The 24,253-nt window shown below is 46.9% G+C and overlaps 1 protein-coding gene across 1 annotated transcript in view; it reads left to right on the top strand.

Moving 5' to 3' along the window:
* bzw2 (basic leucine zipper and W2 domains 2) overlaps nt 1-24,253 on the top strand; it is a 32,340-nt gene that overhangs the window by 3,560 nt on the left and 4,527 nt on the right. Inside the window, exons 3-6 of the mRNA XM_035427964.1 lie at nt 17,486-17,556; nt 18,394-18,570; nt 22,423-22,526; nt 23,573-23,638. Coding sequence (XP_035283855.1) covers nt 17,486-17,556; nt 18,394-18,570; nt 22,423-22,526; nt 23,573-23,638 — 418 coding nt within the window. The remainder of the gene's footprint in view (nt 1-17,485; nt 17,557-18,393; nt 18,571-22,422; nt 22,527-23,572; nt 23,639-24,253) is intronic.

Genomic DNA, 24,253 nt, shown 5'->3' with positions numbered 1-24,253 from the left:
CCCCAGCAGACCCTGTGGCTCTCTGGGACCAGGGCTGGGGACCCAAGCAGACCCTGTGGCTCTCTGGGACCAGGGCTGGGGACCCCAGCAGACCCTGTGGCTCTCTGGGACCAGGACTGGGGACCCCAGCAGACCCTGTGGCTCTCTGGGACCCTGCACCTCAACTCTACTCCTGGCCTGCTCTGTGTTGTTTTAGGGTTTTGGCTCCTGATACGGGGGTCTGGCTGTGGTGCTGGGATTCTCTTTGTGTCCCCTGGGCCTCTACACCAGGTCACTGCTGTAAAAGAGAAATGCTGCCTGCGTTCTGACTGATAAGATCGAGGATAAACATGAGTGTCAAAATACCCAGTCAAACGAAGCAGCTCCACCGTCAGGGTGACATCACGTCTGTTTGAGCACCGAGACCTGTGAGGCTCTGACCTCTGACCTCGGCTCGGCCCGGCAGGTCCTGGTGGCTCGTAAATAACGGCGTGCGACATTCCAGGAGGGCGCCACGGCGACCTTCACACTGCGGTGCCCCCCCCCCCCCCCCCCCTTACCTTTGGGGTGCCTTGTTGTTTTGGCGGAATTCTTTGTGATGTAACGAAACCCTCCCTGCAGTGGGTGCTGTGGTTTTGAGGTCCCCGCGTTTTCCCGCTTTTTTTTTTCTAGGCTGAATTCTGATGTCATAGTAATTAGACGTCACGGCAACCACAGTGGGATTTGTTGTGAATCCTTTAAACCAGGTTCAGAATCAAAACTACGACGGTAGAAGTGAAGAGATGGGGTGAGGTCACCAAAAACATCTCAAAGGAGTCGACATGAAGACAACAAAAAATGGTTGGCAAAGTAAATTATTGTTTTTGTGTCATTTTGTTAAAGGACTGAGTTTTGAGTTGATCCTGCAGATCTGTAGCGGTTTGAGTTTGGCTACAGCAGCCGACAGCCGATATTCTAAAGCTCAGTTGTTCACAAACCAATTTCGTCCAGGAACCTTAATAAACACAGCTGGTGAATTTAAAAAAAAATCTGAACTGGTCTTTAATTACCTGACCAGGCAGAGCAGGCCAGTCTAAAAGTGCTGTGTATGTTATTCTCAGGCTGCGTGTGTGTGTGTGAACGGACCGGGCCAGAGGTGCGAGTTCCTGGCAACTCTCCCCATCTCTCCCTGCTGAGTCATTTCTCCACACTGACGTGGAGCTCTGCAAGGACACACACACTCACACACACACACACACACACACACACACACACACGCACATATACACACGCACATATACACACACACGCACGCACACGCACACCACACACATACACACGCACACACACACACACACACACACTCACACACACACACACACCCCTACACACACACACACACACACACACACACACTCACACACACACACACACACACGCATACACACACACACACGCACGCACACACACACACACACGCACACACACGCATACACACACACATACACACACATACACACACACACACGCACACATTCACACACACACACACACATACGCACACACACACACACACACACACATACACACACACACGCATACACACACACACACACACACACGCATACACACAGACACACTCACACGTACACACACACACACTCTCACACATACACACACACACACACACTCTCACACATACACACATACACTCACGCATACACACACACACACACACACACACACACACACTCTCACACATACACACATACACTCACGCGTACACACACACACACACACTCTCACACATACACACATACACTCACGCGTACACACACACACACACACTCACACACACACACACACTCTCACACATACACACATACACTCACGCGTACACACTCTCACGCACACACACACACACACACACACAGACACACTCACGCGTACACACACACACACACACACACACACACGCACACACGCACACACGCACAAGCAAACACGCAGGCAGAGGATCCAACATAAACAGTTTAATCTGGTATCTCATTAGGCCTTGTGACTCACACTGCTCCTCAGCCAATCGGATCGCTCCGCTGGAGCGCCCTGCTAACACCACATGGCCATTGTCTGGACTGCAGTAAACAACTGTCCAGACAAGAAGTTTACATCTGGAGGGCTTTTTTCTTCTGTCTCCTTAAAAAATGTTTTTACCCCCCCCCCTTTCTTTCACACTCCCTCTCTCTCACACACTCCTCACTGCTCAAACTCGGTTTTGATTTTTAGAAAATGTCCTTTTTAAAATTTAAAGATATTCAGATGTTCGTTCAGTGCTGACCTTAAAACTTTTTCGTCTGACCGTTCCCCATTATCCAACACAAACTACAAGCAGCAGTGCAGTGGCTAGCTAGCACACTAGTGCTTGGAAACATGTCTAAATCATGACATCATTACCAGTAAATAATGGGTCTATGTAACAGCTGTTTGGTGCAATATCAGTGTAATAATCATGATAAACTGTGTTACCAAGGAAGTGTAAAACCAGTTGTGGTGTATTTTCACTGGAAGTTTCATACGTAGTTCATGTTATAGCAAAAACAATATTTTGAAAAGGTGGGAGAAATATGTATTTCATTTTCATGGAGACCCCCTACGTTTTCCTGAGGGACCCCCTAGGGGTCCCCAAATCCCAGTTTGGGAACCTGTGCTATAAATCACTGTAAATGGAGGCGTTCGTGCCTTTAATTATTAGCATTCCTGTAATGTGCATGTTTTCTGCGCAGTTGTAAAATATCTGCAGTGTATGCAACGCTTTTATGTTACTGAGATGCATATTTTATTGTTCCAAGACAAAAAAACACATCCGACATGTGAAGGGGGTGGGGGGTGGGGGGTGTAAGGTGGGGCGGTTTCCTGCAGGACGAATTTGCGGCGGCGCGACTTGGCAGCGACACATCCCGGCTCGCAGTTACGCTTTTCTGGCGTGTCTGGCGCGGTGTCCAGCCCTTTGAAGTCTCCGCGTTGAGAAGCAGCTGCTAAAGCGCGTGTGTGGGCCTATGGTGGGGCGATACATCGGGAAAGTGCTCTGTTTCTAATCCGCGGCGCGCACTGAAGGAAGCGGGGGCGTTTTCTTGGGAGGTGGCGAAACTGCCAGGCCCCAAAGCTGTTATCTTCGAGTTTCGCAACACATACTGAGCGCGAGTGTGTGAGAGCGCGTGCGGTCGTCTGCGCCCATGTGTCTGTCATTCCGCAGGTTTCAAATGTTACATTCCGAAATTAAATTCATGCATTTTTTACACCACGCGATTATTCGCAATGTTTGTGTTAAAATTAACTTCACGCGCCAGCCTTCACACCTCTCCCACGCGATCACCGAAGCCTGATGCCTAAGGCCATGTATCAACGCACACACCTAGCACATAACGGCGGGAGATGAAGGAGGAATTCAGTTCTGAAATTGTGCGCCCCGGCATTGCAGTCTGGGATATAAACGGCACTGCACGGGAATGCATAATGTTTTGCCAGTTACGTCTTGAGGTATATATATATATATATGTCTGGCATTGCGCACGTGCCCGCGGGACTCCCGGCTGTCAGGAACCTCGGGGTCCCGCTGAGTGATGTGGAGTCGCGGGAGTTCAGAGACGAGGCCCGCGGGAGATCTTAAGGTTGAGAGAAAGGGACTCCAGGGTGATCTTAGCTTCTGAGCGTTTGTGAGCCTTCGAGAAGCCCAGGATTTATACTTTTTTAAACAGGCCAGCATGCCTCTAATGGGTTTCTTGTGCAATGTTAGCATTCTCAAGACGTCTCTGTTTGGCACAGTCTTTTACGGGTAGAATGATAACTTTAGCACGACACAATGGTATGCAAGACCTCGGACCTTTTTATTTTCAGCATTAAATCATCTTGAGTTCATGAACCAGGTCGCGTGTCGACTGCATGGCCAGTTAAAGGGTCAACCCGGAGGGTGTCAACGCGGAAGGCGTTCCCAGTGGCGTGTAGCCTAATGTGTAAATAAGCATGCAGGTCAGCTTTACAGAACAACAAGAAACATTATTTCCAATGTTACATTTAGGCCGGTTATTTCTGCATTGATTCGTGCGATTTTGAACACGTTGTGGAGATCATGTGTGTTTAACGTCACTTAAAAAACGTAGGCTTCCTGTTGGCTGCGGAGTTCACGCCTTAGTCTAACTGACAAAGCAACCGACTTGATGCACGCGCAGGGGTTAGCGTCGTTATGCGGCTGTTGTGCCGAACTCTCCTTCCTCGCGCTGCTTTCTCTGAACTGACGAGTGAGTCTGAGACTCTACCCTGAGGCCAAACGTCCAGACAGCGCCAGGGAAGCAGGGGTAGAAATTAGGCCTGCTCTGCTTTGGGTGGGCTACTTTCGTGAAAAAATACAGACGGTGGACTTAATTTTCAGAAGGTAAAGATTTTGTTTTCTTGTTTCATGTCACATAATAGACCTGTGATGTCTGCTAACTCAGCGCCTTTAACCAAACCGAACCCTCGCTAATGATAAGTTAGCCGACTGATGAGCGTGTTGCCAGCGTCTGTTTATAAACCGCTGAGCCAGGAGTGCACTACTCTTGTCCAGGAGGGCCGGCCTGCGTGCTGGTTTTTCTTCCGACCAGTTACCTTTGTTTTGGATTTCGGACCAGCCTATGAGCCACGCTGGTTCATAGTAAAAGATTCAGGACCGAATTGCAGTCTGTGGCTGTAGCTGGTGACAGATGCGATTGAGTTAATTCAATAATTTGAAACGGAGCGGTCCACCGCTGCACTAATCCAGTCCCCCCCGGTTAGACTGAAAGGTTTGCGTGACCAGAATCCTCCCTCTGCGGAACCTGAGCAGTACATTCTAACAGCATCGCACTGCATTTCCCATAAAAGTTGGTGTGCAGCCCCATCTAGTGGGGAAAACTGGGTAAGAAAATGTTTTTCCCCCAATAAATATGTAACAAATGAAAACTGCTCTACATTCGGGACAATAATAAGTAGACTCGGAGTTATTAATAGTTAAAGTGCGTGAAATGTGACTGCATTAATTTCAAAACACTTTTGTGTTTAAAAATGTGTGAGTTTCAAAATCTATATTAGATCTCTACGAATAAATTAATGAAAATATTTAATCAATAGTTGCACATTTGAAATGACCAGTTGGGAGACGTCTAAAATGTCAAAGGGAGTCAGTAGGATGATGCATGTACACAAGGCCCCTTGTCCAACTGGTCACAATAACCATTGTTTCACAATCAGGCAGTGTGCTGTATGTGCAATATTGTTATAGCGCCAATGTACGTTATCTACACAGTGAAAGGCCCAGAATGAATTCAACAGTGCACATATGAGTGGAGTTGGAACCACATGTACGCTAAGAGTTAATTTCACAAATCTGTGATAGATAATCAGGAATGTGTACAATAATGTAAATGATGCTCCCAATACTGTAACAGCTGAATTAATCTAAATAGTGAGTGTTAAGGTTGGGGATGGGAGGGTGGGGCTGAAGACACTGTCTGAAGGGGGGGGGGGGGGGGGCGTGTTTATATTTTTATAATCTGTTTTCCTTATTAAATGTAATGATCATTAATCAAGTTTCAGAATACCATCGGGGTATTTTTGTTTTTTTTTGTTTTATTTTGCCTTCTAAAGTCTGATGTTCCCCATTCACTTTAATGGCAGCTCCCATGTTCTTCCCTCAGCATGCGCAGTACAGGCTTACTTTCGGGACTTCACAAGCTTAGGTTAGCTGAAGGCGTGCCTGCCTGTCTAGTTAAATATGGATGTTTATGGTGCTGACCAGGGCACAAAGCCGTTCCAGCTGTGATAGAGGTCAGTGCTATGGGTGCTGGAGTACAGGCGTTCCAGCTGTGATAGAGGTCAGTGCTATGGGTGCTGGAGTACAGGCATTCCAGCTGTGATAGAGGTCAGTGCTGTGGATGCTGGAGTACAGGCGTTCCAGCTGTGATACAGGTCAGTGCTGTGGGCTGTGGGTGCTGGAGTACAGGCGTTCCAGCTGTGATAGAGGTCAGTGCTGTGGGTGCTGGAGTATAGCCGTTCCAGCTGTGATAGAGGTCAGTGCTGTGGGTGCTGGAGTACAGGCATTCCAGCTGTGATAGAGGTCAGTGCTGTGGGTGCTGGAGTACAGGCATTCCAGCTGTGATAGAGGTCAGTGCTGTGGGTGCTGGAGTACAGGCATTCCAGCTGTGATAGAGGTCAGTGCTGTGGGTGCTGGAGTACAGGCGTTCCAGCTGTGATAGAGGTCAGTGCTGTGGGTGCTGGAGTACAGGCGTTCCAGCTGTGATAGAGGTCAGTGCTGTGGGCTGTGGGTGCTGGAGTACAGGCGTTCCAGCTGTGATAGAGGTCAGGGCTGTGGGTGCTGGAGTACAGGCATTCCAGCTGTGATAGAGGTCAGTGCTGTGGGTGCTGGAGTACAGGCGTTCCAGCTGTGATAGAGGTCAGTGCTGTGGGCTGTGGGTGCTGGAGTACAGGCGTTCCAGCTGTGATAGAGGTCAGTGCTGTGGGTGCTGGGTGCAGTAACCTCGCTACTGTTACATTACATTACATTTATTTGGCAGACTAGCCAAGAACACAGTTTAGTTCACACAGTGAACACTATTCAGACCTGTTTTGTCGGAGCCTTTCTTTCACAGGGTGCCATTGCTGTCAGAATGTCTCTGTCTCTTATTACCCGCGAAATAGAGCATCCGTTTCGCCCGTCTCCAGGCACCCGTAAAAAAAGAGGCACTTCGGTGAGAGAGGGACCCCACGGGGGTGAAAGAAGATCGCGGACACGCGATACGGCGCAGCGCTTCGCTATTATTTTTATTTTTTACATCCCCCTAAAAAAACAACCCCGGCTATCTGAGCTTGTGCTTTTCATGTTGCTCTTGGAACCAGAAAGACGGTGACATATTTGGCCCTGATTGGATAATAATGGAGTATGAAAAATAAAGAGGCTGTGAGTTATGGATATATTGACAGACGGACGGGGCGGCGTGGGCTTGTTGGGCCTGCATTGACCAACGAGGGGCTAAAAACACGAATGACAAGGAGAACGGTGGGTAATGGACACCACGGCATTCCATACAAGCCCTTCTGCATGCGCATGACATGAAAAGGTTCTTTTTCCCCCATTTACGGGAAATGTGGAGCTGTAGCCAGGAATCCTAACCTGCTATTAAATAAAAATGTCTGGACAAAACCTATGCATGTTATGTACAGATTTTATAGGTCTGTAGAATCTATAGGTCTGTCAGAACTGTACGGGGCGGTCACCGTCTGCCTGTTTCATTACGCAGTACTCTACTGTGCCAGCAGGGTGCACTGTGCCTTTCGACGGTGTAAGATTCTGCGTCCGGAACACTGACACTGGAGGGCTGCGGGGAGTCCTGGATTTCTGTCTTACTCAGCACTTAATTGATCAAACACAATTCACAATTCATTCACCTCACCTGGTTATTAGAGTCTGAATTTGATTCCATTTTTAATTTCTCAATTAACTGTTGCATGACAAAGGAAACTCACCATAACCTTTGGCTCTCCAAAGGCAAGAGAGAATGGTACTTCCACAGTGGGTAAATCTGCTGTGCATTACTAACACACTAACATGTATTGACATAGATCAGTGGTAACCAGTCCTATTCCTGGAGATCTACCATCCTATAGGTTTTCACTCCAAACGTAATTTGGAACACCTGACTGTTAATTAGCAGTTGAATGAGATGTGTTAGGGCTGGAGCGAAAACCTGCAGGACAGTAGATCTCCTGGAACAGGGTTTTGGTTACCACTGACATAGACGTAAAAAATTTTTTTTTAATTCACAGAGGTATTCACACAGGTACACACCCATTCCGACTGGTCAGATTCATAAACGCTTGGTTTATCCGAAGACTTTCCCTAGCCCCCCCCCCCCAGCCCCATTAAGCTCCCTCAAGCCCCCAGCCCCCAGCCCCCACCTCCAGGTAAAAACAGCTGTTGGCTGCTTCCCAGTCAAATGACCACAGTGCATTCATAGAGCAGATACTCTTATCTAGAGCTGCTTATAGAGTGAGAATGAGCCCAGGCACATTCTCACACAAGCCACATGAGCAGCAGTGATGCGGGCCTGGCAGAGGTCAGAGGTCACTCTCAGACGAGCACGAGCGTGAGCGTAGCATTGCCAAACGGGCGCTAACGGTCCTGACACAGCTCTTTGCCTGGTGCCAAAGCATTAAAAACAGTAACACGTGGAAGGGACAAAAACAGAGAGCAGCCATTTTGGCTCTTGTTCCTTCTTCATGTGGCTCTGAGAGGCATTTGAGAATAATCTCAGTTGGCTCTGAACGCTACCCTTTTCTTAGCAAGACACGTGCCCAGTACCCACCGCCAAAGCCAATGCTGTTATCAGGCATACTTTCTGATTGCTATATATAAACAGGAGCGATGGGATGAAGGGCCGGGAGTCGTGACCTGGGGGAGAATTCGGCGGGGGGGGGGGGGGGTTTCAGACGAACCCCTGAACGGCGTGGGAGACCTCACACTCAACGTGTGATCTTTTCGCTTAGCAGCCGCTGGGGTCACTGTTCAACACTGAGCCTCAGACCAGCTTAGCACAGTCCATGCCTTACAGGAGCCAATCAGATTTTGGTACTGCTTCAGCAGGAAAAGTGCAATTTGAGGTGATTCAAGCCAATTTGCCAGAATTAACCAGATTTTCAGTTCTTTTTTCCATCTCCAGAAACTCAAAAGATTGGGAGTGCTTAATGTTAGTCAATGATTGGTCACACATCTTGTTTCTAAGAACTAAATTGGCTTCTGATTGAAAGAAAGCTACAGAAACCTGCACTCTTTAACCTTCCAGAACTGGAGTTAAACTTGCAGTCACAGCACCCCCTCCAGGACTGGAGTTAAACCTGCTGTCACAGCGCCCCCTCCAGGACTGGAGTTAAACTTGCAGTCACAGCACCCATTACATTACATTACAGGCATTTGGCAGATGCTCTTATCCAGAGCGAAGTACAACAAAGTGTATAACCATAACCAGGAACAAGTATGACGAAACCCCTAGAGAGAAGTACCGGTCCAATTGCAGGGAACAACCGCATAGTTCAACTTGGACCCTGAAGGTTAAACTGATTAACACTAACAACGAGAACGGCAACAAAATAAATAATGTAATAATGTAATGTAATGTAATGTAACAGCACCCCCTCCAGGACTGGAGTTAAACCTGCTGCCACAGCGCCCCCTCCAGGACTGGAGTTAAACCCGCGGACACTGCGGCCCTCCAGGACTGGAGTTAACCCTGCAGACGCTGTGGCCCTCCAGGTTGCCCAGGGTGCTCACCTTGACCAGGTAGAGTAGCTTGGGCCCCTCTCCCACCCCTGTGACTGGGTGGGCTACCCCAGTTTTGCCTGAGAGAAGAATCTACTTTCCACTGTCACTAAGCCCTACTCACCACCTTCACACAGTCAAGCTGACAGAGAGAGAGACCAAGGTAATTTAAATGCTGCATTTTTATTGTGTATTACACAACATTATTTGATTATTGCAAAAAACAATATCACACGTCTTTATAGCATAACTTAGGAAAGATATTTCCTATATACGTGCTGTGTAATTACATTAATCACTACACACACACACACACACACACACACACAAACACACACACGCACAAACATACGCACACACACACATTCACACACGCACGCACACACACTCACACAAACACGCACGCACGCACGCACACACACACACACACACACACACACACACGCACGCACACACACACACACACAATTAGAACCACAGCTCTGTGGCCAAGTGCTGGCTAAAGGTCACACTTGTGTGACTAACAAAGGCCACCGCATCTGATTTTGACAGACAAGGGGAGCACTTGTGAACTTCTGTTTTTTAAACCTTCACTCTTCCCAAACAAGACCAGGTCAAAGCCTAGTATATGGCTGGACCTAACACACGTGATCCGGCCGACCAATGGTGTAACTTCATCACTCAGTCAGTCACAGACATTTGCGTTTGTAGGGCAGGCCCCGCTGTTGCGGTCCCGCCAAAAAGGCACTTGGCGGAGCCTGCGCCCGCCATTATCACACCTTTAAGTGCTCCCGCCATCGCCAGTCCCGAGTCTCTGCCATATGACGGCCGAACAGAAGCACAAGCGCTCTATTTCACGGCATTAGTGACGTGCGTAAAGACGCGATTAAAGACCGTTAAACTATGGATGCGGGTCTTTTCTGGCTTGTAACTCCTACCGTTCACAATCTCGCGCTCAGTTTCACTGTTTATAGTTTTAAGACTCCAGAAATTGATAGAAAAGGGTGCGAGGCAAAAAAGGTAGATTATATTTATTCTGCCGACAGTTTACAGAACGAAGATGTATGTCCAAAGTCCCACGGAGGGGAAGTAATTCCTATCACATCTTTAATGTTTGCCTTACACTCGCAAGTCACCACCTGCTACGTTTTACTGGTCTCCCGAATAAGGTCAATAAGATTAGATTCACTGCTTCGGAAAGCTTGAGCAGAATTTCATTTGAACCCCAGCATTGTCCCAGAAAGTAAAGATGTAAAATCCAATATACACTTACAGTGTTATTACTATAATGTGAAATACGGTAACCATTATTTTACTGTAAATACAAACACACTATAATACTGCAATTGCTAATTGTAAAACACAATACTGTACTGTAAAACATATTTAACCATTGAGGATCTAACAGGACTCAACGCGGGTCTCCTGGGTGAGAGGCGGTTGTGCAAACCGCTAAAGAGCAGTTAGGCAGCCCCACTAACGCATCACTACTTACAGTTAACTACTGGATTTTACTACCGTTACTGTAAATTGCTGTACATCGAAACCTCCAAGTAGCCTGCTGTTGTAAGTTGTGCAAAATGACATGAGGACAATGTAGTGACCTGTGAATTAAGTTATGTTCATTGTTCTAAAGCATTTATCTCACTGACAACAGACCATTTCATTTCAAACAAGATTATCTTTCATGAAATAAATTAAATGTTTAATTAACTTGGCCATTAAATGTATGCATTTAAAACAAAAACAAAACAGCCATAGGGCTTTTACTTTGGGGCATAGGGGGCTTTAATACTTTTTCCAATCAAAGTCGAAATATTCTCTGGTGGATTCAGGAGTGCTGCTTTCTTCTGGTTTCCCATATTGCATTGCCACTCACAGTAATGAACAGTAAAATTATTTCACAGTATTGTACTGCCCAAAATATTGTGCCTTTTACAAAAAATTACCTACAGTGTATACACACTCCTGCGTTTTATCTGTGTGTGCATGCGCACATTAACTATAGGTCTGTGCTTAATACCGGACTATAGAAACAGAGCAGCAGGTAGTACAGGAAAGTATACTGCAGTTCTGTGATAGTGATACCCCTATTGCTTAACCAGTATGCGCACAATAAGCAAGCAGGTATCGTTTGTGTACACAGATATTGCCTCAAAGTGATAAAGGGAAACGCGCCGGCCGCATACCTCTGTTCCCATGTGTCCGCCTGCGGACGTAGGCTATAACCCTTCAGTATCACTCCGCGTCCTGCCTCCGCCTGCGGACGTAGGCTATAACCCTTCATTATCACTCCGCGTCCTGCCTCCGCCTGTGGACGTAGGCTATAACCCTTCAGTATGACTCCGCGTCCAGCCTCCGCCTGCGGACGTAGGCTATAACCCTTCAGTATGACTCCGCGTCCAGCCTCCGCCTGCGGACGTAGGCTATAACCCTTCAGGATGACTCCGCGTCCAGCCTCCGCCTGTGGACGTAGGCTATAACCCTTCAGTATCACTCCGCGATCGTGCCGTTCACCATCAGGCGCTTATCTCCACCAAACAACATTATCAAACTATAACAAGGTTCAGACTTTTTAAAAAAAATTAAAGATGATGACAATGGGTGGTAAAAGTAAAAGTGCGTTTAAAACAATGTAAACAGGTGAACATTTTATTAGATTTAAGCATTATTTTTCATTTTTAATGGAGTTGCACATCGCATGAATGGTTTCGTTCAGCTCTAATTGCCCTGTAAAAGCATGGACAAAACAGTTTTGGCCAACCTAAATACACAGACAAGCTGTCATCAATGTTATGTTGTGCAACAGGTGAAAAAATGGGCATTCAACAATTTTAATAGACTTTACCTGCGGCCATAATTATCACCCTCCAGTCGGCAGATAGATTTCGCTTTTGGAGTGAAGCTACAATGAATCATGTCATTTTTGCGTTTTTTGTTGTGAAAGGAAAAGTATTGTTTTAAAAGTGGCGCCCTATTTGTCACTCAAAGTACTGAAAGACCGCTACACGACCGCATACCTGAATATTTATTACATGGTAACGGAGCGTGAGTGGAATGTTCCACGCTAGTAAGACGGGGGTAGCCGAATTGGTCTTCGCAAGTGAACGTATCAAAGCAGAAGATATTACAGTGTGATCACACCTTGCAGTCGCTAGTGAGTAATATTTTCTTTTAACGCGATAAAGGTGAGTGGATTAATATGTTTACGCACAATGTTCATTTGTTTTTAAAACTATAATTTTAAAGAGGCGCCCCGGCATTTCCCTCCGCCGCGGATTATACCCGCTGTATTTTAGCCGGTGTACTGGCTCCTCTACGCTAGCAGCACAAATCCCCCTGCGCCGTGTGTTGTTGCCACAACGTGATACAACGGCAGCCACAGCGAGGTAAGAACGGACCTAATAGATCACCAATTCTGACATAAAAGTTTCACTATTTTTATTTAATGGTAGCCTTGAAAAGTATATAGGCTATAAAAATCTCTGCCTCAAAAACGTCAATCCATTTAACTTTTGATTTGTGTGTCATTTTGTGTTTTATAGGTTGTACACTATATATGAAGTTTCTGTTACTTAAATATAACAAAATGATATTTATAAAAATAATAGATACAGATAGACTATACATTTTAGTCAGTGGACATTGATGGTGTCTCAGAGAGGATGCTTTATTTAAAAAATAAATTTCAGAGAATAATGCATTATGTTTACAGTTTGTTTTGTGTGTGTTTGTTTCCTTGTGGTTGAGATTTTCATTAATGCGTTGCTTACTGAACGAGTTATGCGCAGATTTAAACAGGCTTCATTAAACAAGTGCTCCTGCAACGTCTCGTGAAGCGTAGAACTTCTATTTAATGCAAGCATTAAACGTGTTTGTGCAAAGAAAGTCCACTTATGTTTGTCATTCAAAGTGTCTGAAGTGGAGTAAGCTGTCATATATGTATATTTTTAAAGCGTGGTAGAATATATTTAAAAAAACTATATTAGTATATTACCATATTAGCCAAACTTATTGAGGATGCACTTCTTGACCAGAGACCTCAGCTGATTGCATTGCGACGTTTATGTTAATAATATCGCTGTCACCGCGCCTACGTCTATGTGGAGAACGTTGCGCGACGGCGAGCCGGGGATGTCTGCTTTCTAGTAAAGTCTGCGCGCTTGACTTCTCACCCGAAAACGATTGCTTAGAAGGTAGCCATTGTACATAGCTGGGCTCAAATGGAAAAAATTAAACATCAAAATGCCCTCGTGCATTCCAGAAGTCAGTGCGAGGCTGCCTACTTAAAAATTTTAGCCACTTGGTTACATGAACGTTTAAGCGTAAAACCCATGTTTTGGAACGTCTGCTGAGTTTTACGCAAGGTCTATTGAGAAACGCATTCACTGAAGCGGATAGCGTAACTGGCATTTTCTCCCAGGATCTGAGAGCTGCTCCAGTCTGTCATACATAGCATGCCGCTGGCAGCGGCTCGAGATAAAAAAATAAATAAATAAAAAAACTCTTTCGGCGCAAAATCCTGCTGTATTGTGCGCTGCCTGCTGCGCAACTGCCAACGGGGATTTTAAGCGAGCGGCTAGGATTGAGCTGCGCTTTTAAACGCAATGTGGCCCCTGCTGCGTGCGCTTTCTCTGCGATGGCGTACAGGGCGCGGTGTAGGTGGAATGCAGCGCGAGCTCAGGTTCATGGGGGGGGGGGGGGGGGGGGGGGGGCTGGGGCATTCGTGCTACATGACAGTTCGGTTGCGCGCTGTATTTCCCTTGTGGCGCGCGGGTGTAATTAGCGCTTTAAAAGCGGCCGCCGGTCTCTCCCTTCTGCTCTCATTTCCCCGGAGTGTGGCGCGCTTTCCTCGTCCGGGGGGGTGGGCGGTGGGGGTGGGTGTTTATCTGGTCGGCAGGGAGACCAGGCTGTTAGCGCGTGCAGTCCTGTCGTTCGATCTTAAAGCGCGTTCATGTTTGGATGCGTGCGTTCCCTGCGGTGGGGCACCGGACCCTAACCCCTCCCTCTGCTCACCGTTGACTTTGACTGGTAGCCAGCAGTCATACCTCCATGCACTCTGCTCCTGCCAAATGGCTGAAGCTAAGCAGGTGTGGGCTTGGTTAGTACTTGGATGGGAGACCACCAGGGAATACTGAGTTGCTGTTGGAAGTGGTGTTGGGTGGGCCAGCAGGGGGCAATCTTCCCTCTGGTACAAATAAACCTCAATGCCCCAGTGCAGTGACGGGGACACTGTGCTGTAGGAGATGCCGTCTTTCGGATGAGACGTTAAACCAAGGTCCTGACTCTCTGTGGTCATTAAAGATCCCATGACACTTATCGCTAAGAGTAGGGGGCTCCCCGGTGTCCTGGCCAAATCCCAGATCTGGCTCTCGCAAAAACTTGCCACTAAAAATCCCCCAGACTTAATTGGCTAAATAAATGTTCTCTCCCTCTCCACCTTCGCTAATGTGTGGTGAGCGTTCTGGCGCAAATTGGCTGCCGTGCATCACCCAGGTGGGTGCTACACATTGGTGGTGGGTGAGGTGAGTTCCCCTTCACTGTGAAGCACTTTGAGCATTTGGAAAAGTGCTATATAAATGTAATTAATAATAATAATAATAATAATAATAATAATAGCCACCTTTCGTTTTTTATCAGCCGAAATGTTTCACATATGTTACCTTCTTGGGCTGCAGAGGATGTATGGAAAATGAATAATGACAGAGTCCAGCACACGTGATTCTCAAAGATATCCCTCGAGGTAGATCAGAGATATTCCGCACGTAAATCAAAGCTATCCCTTGCGGTAGATCGGAGATATCCAGTGCGTTACACACAGTTGTGAGGCCGTCCACTGCTGGCTGGAGGTGGACTGCGTGGAAACCTGGACCTGTGGAACATAATGTTTCTGTAAGCCCTGTTCATATTGAGCGGTGCACATAAATGTTTTATTGGCACTGGCCCAGTCTGTGAACTCCTGCAGTCTTTCCCCATGAGCTTATATCCAGTGTCAATTCATCTCTGGCAGAGTCCAGGAGCGTATGTACACTGCAGGAGCTGACTTAACACTGCGCATTGTGCTGTGTATCTTCTTAATTTTACATTAAAAGATTTGGTTGCAGATTTGTGTCAGGATTGAAAACATGCCATGAACCCATATTTTTATGGAATATGACAGAGGTCAGTTTTCTGTGGTTTTCATATGCATGGCTCACATGCGGTTACAGCGAAGACACAAATTATTTTTCTCTTCAGGCAGGTCGGCATTTAAATAGTTAAAATTTAAATAGGATTTCAAACCTGCCTATTTTTTGTGACAGCCTATGTAAATGGTCATTTAAATAGTCATTTATTAACAGCCATTGACTCCTAATCCTCTACCAATTAATGGTCACATAGTGGGAGCATTTAAATGTTTGAATATTTTGATATTCATCTTCACCCTTAATAGCGGCTCTTGGATGAGCGTGCGGTGCGCTCGTCAGAGGGGTGGGATTTCCCTGCAGGGTAATCAGGTGTGCACTTCTGGGGATATTGGAGCTGTTTAGCGAACACAGTGTTCTCCCGAGAGAAGTCACGTGACTTCCCTCATGTTCCTGAAAGTGTCGGGGGAGAGTGGGGGGGTCCCGCACGGTGCCCTCCCTCCAGGTGTGACGGGAACACCTTCAGGTGAGAAAGCCATGTAAGGTTAGGCGCTTATTAACCTCACAGTGCTTTGTGTGATGTAGTTACCTGCCAGTTTGGTCATTTTTTAATCACAGGAGACCAGGCCAGTGGGTTTGGTATGACGGTGTGGGACGGTGCAGCCTCGTGCTCACTGGGCGGGTTACAGACGATCTCGGGCCTGTGAGTGTGGCGATGGATTCAGTGGATTAGCGCTGTACTGGGATCAGTGTCCGTGTCAAAGTGGGTGAAAGTGCGCCTTGTCAGGGGGGTGTGGTGGGGAGGGGGGGCGGAGCAGCTGGGGGGGCGGAGCAGCTGTTGCTAAGCGAGTCCCGCGCGTGCGACAGGGCTTTGCCCTTGCCCTCGCCGTAATACGACACACGTCCCAGAATGCCGTCACACGGCCGAGGTGAGCCCCGCTATTTATAGCTGTGATCAGCAGGTTTCGGCGGAACGCTGTCGCCCTCCTCACGTCGCCATGGTGACGGGGAACTTATTGTCTGTAAGCCTGCTGATTTGATTGGTACATTTTGGGCTGTTTCTGAAGCCCAGGTCTGTGGGGTCTGTGGGGTCTGTGGGGTCTGGTGCCGGTGGGGTCTGTGGGGTCCATGTGTGAGTGACTTTAGCCTGGCAGACTGTGCTGCTCTCCGTCCGCAAGAACAACCCACTTTACTGTCTCTCACCATTCTCCCTCCACGTGTCAGGGTTTGCAAGTCATCAAAAATGAAAGAGAAATCGATGATTGAAAGGAAGTGCCTTCCTGTTTATTGTCAGTGGAACATGCATGAGAAATGTTCATATCCCTCTAAAACCTGATACCACCACATTTCCCTGCTTTTCCAAAATCTTTTCCCAATTACACATTCATTTATTTACCTCTGTTTATTTACTTCTCTATTCCTGTTTTTATTACCTTTTCTGTCTCTGTATATCAGTCAGCATATCCATGTGTCCATGAAACTCCACCTGGCTACTTGTGTCTACCAACTGTTTGTCTATTTTAAAAAATAATAATTTTATTAAATGAAAGAGAAATAAAATGGGGGAGCGGTGTTAAAAACACTTATCTGTGTTAGATTGAATATGCCCCCAGCATTTTTTCCCAGGCTAATTTTGACACATGTTCAGAACTGAACAAAAGGAAATGAATGCTTGACATTTCATATTTCAAGAAAATGAACACTATAGACCTAATACAGGTACAGGCATACCTGGTGAGCTGTGGTTCTGAGATTCCATTGTATATGCAGAGAGAGGTAAAGGAAGGTGAGCTCACCTGGTGGACAGGTGAAGTTCACCTGGTGAACAGGTAAATGCTCACATTTTGGACAGGTAAAAGCTCACCTTGTGGACAGGTAAATGCACACATTTTGGACAGGTAAAAGCTCATATTTTAGGGCAGGTAAATGTTTAATTTGTGGACAGGTAAGAGTTCACCTGGTGGACAGGTACGCACTCACCTGGTGGACAGGTACGCACTCACCTGGTGGACAGGTAAGCGCTCACCTGGTGGACAGGTAAGCCCTCACCTGTTGATGTCTGGCTTTGTCTCTTTCTCAGGACTTTTATGAATACCGGTAAGCAGCAGAAGCCAGTGCTCACAGGCCAGCGGTTTAAGACCAGGAAGAGGGGTGAGTTCCACGGAAGTCCCGCCCCTTTGATCCATTCAGCCACTCAGAAGCTTTCTTAATGAGCTGCTGGAGTAAAACAGGTTTGATGTAGCCAATCACTGCACTTGATAAAGACACAGCTTACGCTATAGGTCTGTGTGTGCCCTTTGACCTTACACCGTACCCTAATATCCGCTATATCTATAATGGTGCAGTGCAAAATACACGCAAAAACATGCATATACACACACACACACGCACAGACACAGGCACGCACACACACACACACGCACACACACACACACACACCCCTCTCACTCCAAACTCTACCTCCAGATCTAGTGTTACAGATTAATTTGCCTTTAAGGACAACAGCTAAAACACAATGTTCTCAAAACATTCAAAACAATGTTACAGAACACCTTCCCAGAACACCTGTTTCCCATCTCACCTGAGCAGCCGTGTGCAGGAGCTCAGGTAGCAGAGAGCTGAAAATCCACCGGGTCTGAGACAGGAGGCTGTGTTTCAGCCAGGTGTGACTACCTGACTGGCTCGCATGGAATCAGACAAACAGAAATGGCTACGCAAGTGTGTATGTGTGTGTCTCTGTGCGTGTTTGTGTTTTTATGAGCCTGATTCCACGGGACATTTACATGTGCAACAGGAGGGTTTGGGGTGCAACAGTATTTAAAAACACCCTCCCTTCTTCTTTACTCCTCTCCCTCCTCCTCCTCCCCCTCCCCCTCCCCCTCCTCCTCCTCCTCCCCTTCTCTTTCCCCTCCGCCCCTCCTCCCCCTCCCCCTCCCCCTCCTCCTCCCCCTTCTCCCCTCCTCCCCCCTTCTCCTCCCCCTCTCTCAGATGAAAAGGAGAAGTTTGAGCCCACGGTGTTCAGAGACACGATTGTCGCGGGCCTCAGCGAAGCCAACGGGGACCTGGAGGTGGTGACCAGGTTCCTGGATGTCGCCGGGTCCAGACTGGACTACCGTCGCTATGCCGAAACGCTGTTCGACATCCTCATCGCCGGGAGCATGCTCGGTGAGTCCACCTGTCGCTATGCCGAAACAAAATGGATGCTCAGTCCCCCATAGCATCCAAATTCAAAATCCCAGTCTGTCCAGTCAAATTCTGGGCAACTTAAACATGTTTAATTCGCCCAGGATAATGTGCAGCTGCAGAGCTCAGTAACGATGGCTGCTGATTGGACGGATGTGTTCTGTGTGACAATGATTTTTAAATGCATCACTGGCTCATTCTGGGTAAGCTCCAGGCCCTGTCCACCAAACAGGTGTGCAGAGCAGGCTGTAGACCTGCATTCTGAGGACCGGAGGAAGGACAAAGCCAGGACTGCAGGCTGAAACGGATTAAGGGTCTAATTAACCCCTTCGGTTAAAAGAGATTGGCTTCTGTGTGTGACTGACACATGCATGCATGCACACTCTCTCTCTCTCACTCACACACACACTCATACGCTCACACACGCGCACACACACACACACACACACACTCATACGCACACACACACGCACACACACACACACACACACGAACACAAACACAAACACACACACACACACACACACACACACACACACACACTCATACGCTTACAGACACACACACTTGCAGTCGCACACACACACACACACACTCATACGCACACATATACACACACACACTCATACGCTCACACACACACACACACACAAACACTTGCACGGGCACACATACACACACACACACTCATACGCACACATATCCACACACACACACATACACACACACGCACACACACCGTTCCACACACACGAATACCGTTCCAAGTGCAGGGAACAACCGCATAGTTCAACTTGGACCCTGAAGGTTAAGCTGATTAACACTAACACAAACAAGAACAGCAACAACGCAGTCTATGCAAAAATACAAGCAGTAGTTAAGACACGAGTGCATTAACTAAGTCAACAGTGGGCGGAGTGTAGCACAGTGGGTAAGGAAATGGGCTTGTAACCGAAAGGTCGCAGGTTTGATTCCCGGGTAGGACACTGCCGTTGTACCCTTGAGCAAGGTACTTAACCGGAATTGCTTCAGTATATATCCAGCTGTATAAATGGATACAATGTAAAATGCTATGTGAAAGTTGTGTAAGTCGCTCTGGATAAGAGCGTCTGCTAAATGCCTGTAATGTAATGTAATGTAACTATGAAACAGCGACCTAGTTACAACCCTAAGCTTACAATCAATTTAGAGATTACAGGGAGGTAGGAAGGGATGGGGAGAGGTGCAGCCTGAAGAGGTGAGTCTTCAGTTGTTGCTTGAAGTGGGTCAGGGTCCCAGCTGTTCTGACCTCCACGAGGAGGTCATTCCACCATCGTGGGGCCAGGACAGACAGGAGACGTGTTTGGGAAGGGCAGGTGCGAAGAGGGGCCAGGCGTCCTGAGGTAGCAGAACGAAGGGGTCTGGGTGGCATGTAGGGTTTGAATATCTTGTGAAGGTATGCTGGGGCTGATCCCTTGACTGCCTGGTATGCTAGGACCAATGTTTTAAATTTGACGCGAGCCATAACAGGCAACCAGTGGAGGGTAGTGAGCAGGGGAGTGACGTGGGAGTGTCTGGGGAGGTTGAAGACCAGATGAGCTGCAGCATTCTGAATGAGTTGCAGGGGTCTGATGGCAGATGCCGGTATTCCAGCCGGAAGAGAACAACAGAACAACGGCATTCATGTTAAGAAAGTACAGGCAGCTATTTTTCCGCTCGTTAGGGTGATTGCATCCCTGGGGTGTTCAGGTCCAGGCCCGAGGCTGGGTCGGTTCTGGAGAGCTGCAGGGTCTGCTCGATCACATCCTTACTCAGCACCTCATTAAAGCGGGTGATTAAGCGGTAATTATCTCACCTTGCCTGGTTACTCGTGCCTGAACTAGTTGGCGGTGTAGCGTGAGAGCAAACCCCAGCAGGACCACTACCCTGGGCGGAGAGAGTCCAGCTGTAGACAGCAGGCAAATCATACAATTCATAAAACAAAATAAATTCGTAAAGAGCGTAAGAGTGCTGATCTAGGATCAGTTTGGCCTTTCTGCTCATAATGCATACGGTTGGGATGTGGACGGGGGAACCTGGCCCCAGATCAGTTGCACTAAGAGAAAGTACTGAGCAGAGTGTGTGTTGCTTATTTCATGACAGCTGCAAATGCTGTCCACACCATACTGACCACTGATTCCGTGCAGACATTAGGAAGACTTGGTCAATGTGTGGAATAGCCTGCCAGGTCACGTAGTAGAGGCAGAAACTCTGGGGATTTTCAAGACCAGGCTTGATATGGTGTTAGATACTATCTAGTCTGTAGGTAATCAGAGCACTAATTTAGTCAGGAAAATGGCGAGCATTGTTGGGCTGAATGGCCTGTTCTCGTCATTATGTTATGTTATGTTATGTTAACCAGATCATGAAGTGAACTTAAAAATTGTAGCCCGGTTTTGGCTGCTCATGCATATGCAAATTATATGCAAATCATAAGTAATGCATCTTAAAGTCACGGTATGTAAATTGAGTGCTAGACCCGCACACGCTGTCCCAACTAGCCCTGTCTAATCTGTGGGTAATTAGCTTGTCTTCCCCAGTCTGAGCTCTCTCTGTCAAACCCAGTTACAGTCTTACGGGCTGAAGGACAGCCTGTGTAAAGCAGGAGAAGCACAGAGGCCGCTAGCTGTATGTACTGAGTGTGTATGAAACATGCGCGGTGCAGGTGGGGTCCATTCCAGTTCCATTTCAGGAAACAAACTGTAATTCGGGTCACGATTTTAAACGATGTCAGTGATGTTCACATTTAGATGGCTGGATGGCAGAGTGTGTTTTTATTTTTTTTTTGGTTTGGCTTCAGTAGTTTTTTTACTTCAGTCAGTAGTTTTTTGGCTTCAGTAGTTTTTTTTACTTCAGTCAGTAGTTTTTTGGCTTCAGTAGTTTGTAGTTTTTTGGCTTAAGTAGTCAGTAGTATTTTGGTTCAGTAGTCAGTAGTTTTTTGGCCTCACTAGTCAGCAGTTTTTTGGTTTCAGTAGTCAGTAGTTTTTTGGCCTCAGTAGTATTTTGGTTCAATAGTCAGTAGTTTTTTGGCCTCAGTAGTCAGCAGTTTTTTGGTTTCAGTAGTCAGTAGTTTTTTGGCTTCAGTAGTCAGTAGCTTTTTGGCTTCAGTAGTCAGTAGGTTTTTGGTTCAATAGTCAGTAATTTTTTGGTTCAGTAGTCAGTAGTTTTTTGGTTCAGTAGTCTGTAGTTTTTTGGTTCAGTAGTCTGTAGTTTTTTGGTTCAGTAATCAGTAGTATTTTGGCCTCAGTTGTAGCTCTGGCACTTGCCCCATGAGGACAGTCAGTTTTAGTACCCCTGGTGGCCAGGGTGCTGACACGCCTCCTGTCTGCATTCCTCCCCACCAATCAGAACATTCCATGCGTCCTGCGGCCAGGAGTGATCTATTTTTATCCCACTTTGATATTTCTGCCTCAGAGGGTGAGCTGTGATCCTCACATCGAATTCCTCTTCAGTGTCAACCAGGAGAACCACACCACTGTTATAACAGGTTAATACACTGACTAAATAATCACAAAACTGTAATAACAAGTTAATACACTAATATAGTTATCACACTACTGTAATAACAGGTTAAAACACTGATCAATTCATCCTGCTCCTGTGCCCCGCCCCACCCCACCCCACCCCACACCACCCCGCCCTACCCCACACTGCCCCGCCCCGCCTCGTCCCGGCTGCATTAAGGGGAGACCTGTCCTGTTTGGGGGTTGGCTCTCTCTTTAACGCGCTGACCTGAAGTCAGGAAAACGCTGTGATCTGGCTTTAACTCTATGACCCTTGACCCCCGCTGACCCTTGACCTTTCTTTGGCCCCCAGCTCCTGGGGGAACGCGCATCGATGACGGGGACAAGACCAAGGTGACCAATCACTGCGTGTTCACTGCGGCCGAGGACCATGCCGCCATCCGCAACTATGCTCAGGTGAGTCGGGCCTGTCTGTCTGTCTGTCTGTCTGTCTCTCTCTGTACCTGTCTGTCTGTTTCTCTTTTACCTGTGTGTCTGTCTCTCTGTCTGTCTGTCTGTTTCTCTTTTACCTGTCTGTCTGTCTGTCTCTGTACTTGTCTGTCTGTCAGTCTGTCTGTCTCTGGACCTGTCTGTCTGTCTGTCTCTGTACTTGTCTATCTGTCTGTCTGTCTCTGTACTTGTCTGTCTGTCTGTCTGTGGACCTGTCTGTATGTTTCTCTTTTACCTGTGTGTCTGTCTCTCTGTCTCTCAGTCTCTCTGTCTGTTTCTGTTTTACCTGTCTGTTTGTTTCTGTCTGTCTTTTTCTCTCTTTCTCTTTCTTCCCTCTTTCCCTTGGGTCTCACTCAGTTGAGCTGCGTTGTAGGACTGGGGTGGTTTGGGGGGAGTGGGGAGGGGGGGTGTCCATGGCAGGGAGTATCAGAGCCCCTAATTCCCCCAAATCCCCAGCATATCCACCATGTCACCAGAGAGCTGTCCTGTCAGCATAATCCTCCTGGATTAACTCCCTCTACTGCCCATCTCTGTGTCTTTCTCTGTTGCAGAAGGAATACATGCATTGTTTACACATAACATGAAGCCTCCTCTCTCTATCTGTTTAAATATCTCATCTGTCCTAACCTTACAAAAGGTTAAGCTGATAGGGCTCAGACATGTGTGCTGTGAGAGTCTGTGATAAACCCTTAAAATGGGTAAATGCTGTGAAATCCAGGCGCCACTGGGGCAATGTACCCTTGGGTAAGGAACTTTAATTCAGGAAATATCCAGCTATATAAAGGAGTAATACACCGGATAAGAGTAGCTGCTTAATGCTAACGTTTTTAAAAACAGGCCTTGCATTCTCTCTGTAGATCCCTAACTTATACAGTGTCTGCTACAGAACACCAGGCCGATGTTTACTTTTTTAGACCTTCATAAATTCTTTATAAACAAATTATACATTCATTTTGAGCTTATTCTTTGTCTTCCCTCCCTATTTGATTTCCTTTCATTGTACGTGTCTGCAGGTTTTTAATAAGCTCATAAGGAGATACAAGTACCTGGAGAAGGCGTTTGAAGAGGAGATCAAGAAGGTGAACGTTTTTTTTTTTAATTATTTATTATTCATTATTATCAATGACAGCAGAGATTTGGGCATAATGCTCATGAGACATAATTATAATGGAGATAATTATTTTGAGGGGATGGAAGGGTTTATGGTGTGAGTAGTGTTGTATTTGCAGTTGTGCCATGTGTGTTCAGTGCTGTAAACTTGAATGCTCTGAACATCACCTCAAGGGTACCTGTCAAAAACAAAGAGAAAAACTAGAATAAATATCATGTTTCAGTCAGGATGGGATCTTCTGGCCTCGAGCGGCTTAGCTGCTGGCATTTAAAAAACATAGCAGTACGTGTTGAATAATGTGCATGTTCCGCTTTGCATCAGAGGTGACCCATGATAAACAAAACAGGCCATGCAAATGGGGGAGCTGGACTAACGGGACTGGTCTGGGTACAACAGTTATGCAAAAACAGACATTTTTAGGGATACTTAAGAAAGAAATTGGTGAATTTATTGGTGAGTTATACACGGTCATACATGCCTGAAGAGTTTACATGTTCTGATAGAGACCAGCTGGAAACATGTAGTGCAGTGACATCTGGTGGAGGGAGGTGAAAGTGCACCCAGCCTGTTTTATTAAACAATT

This window comes from Anguilla anguilla, chromosome 8 (assembly GCF_013347855.1).
Source record: "Anguilla anguilla isolate fAngAng1 chromosome 8, fAngAng1.pri, whole genome shotgun sequence".
NCBI lineage: Eukaryota > Metazoa > Chordata > Actinopteri > Anguilliformes > Anguillidae > Anguilla > Anguilla anguilla.
This window is presented reverse-complemented; position numbering and strand designations above follow the sequence as displayed.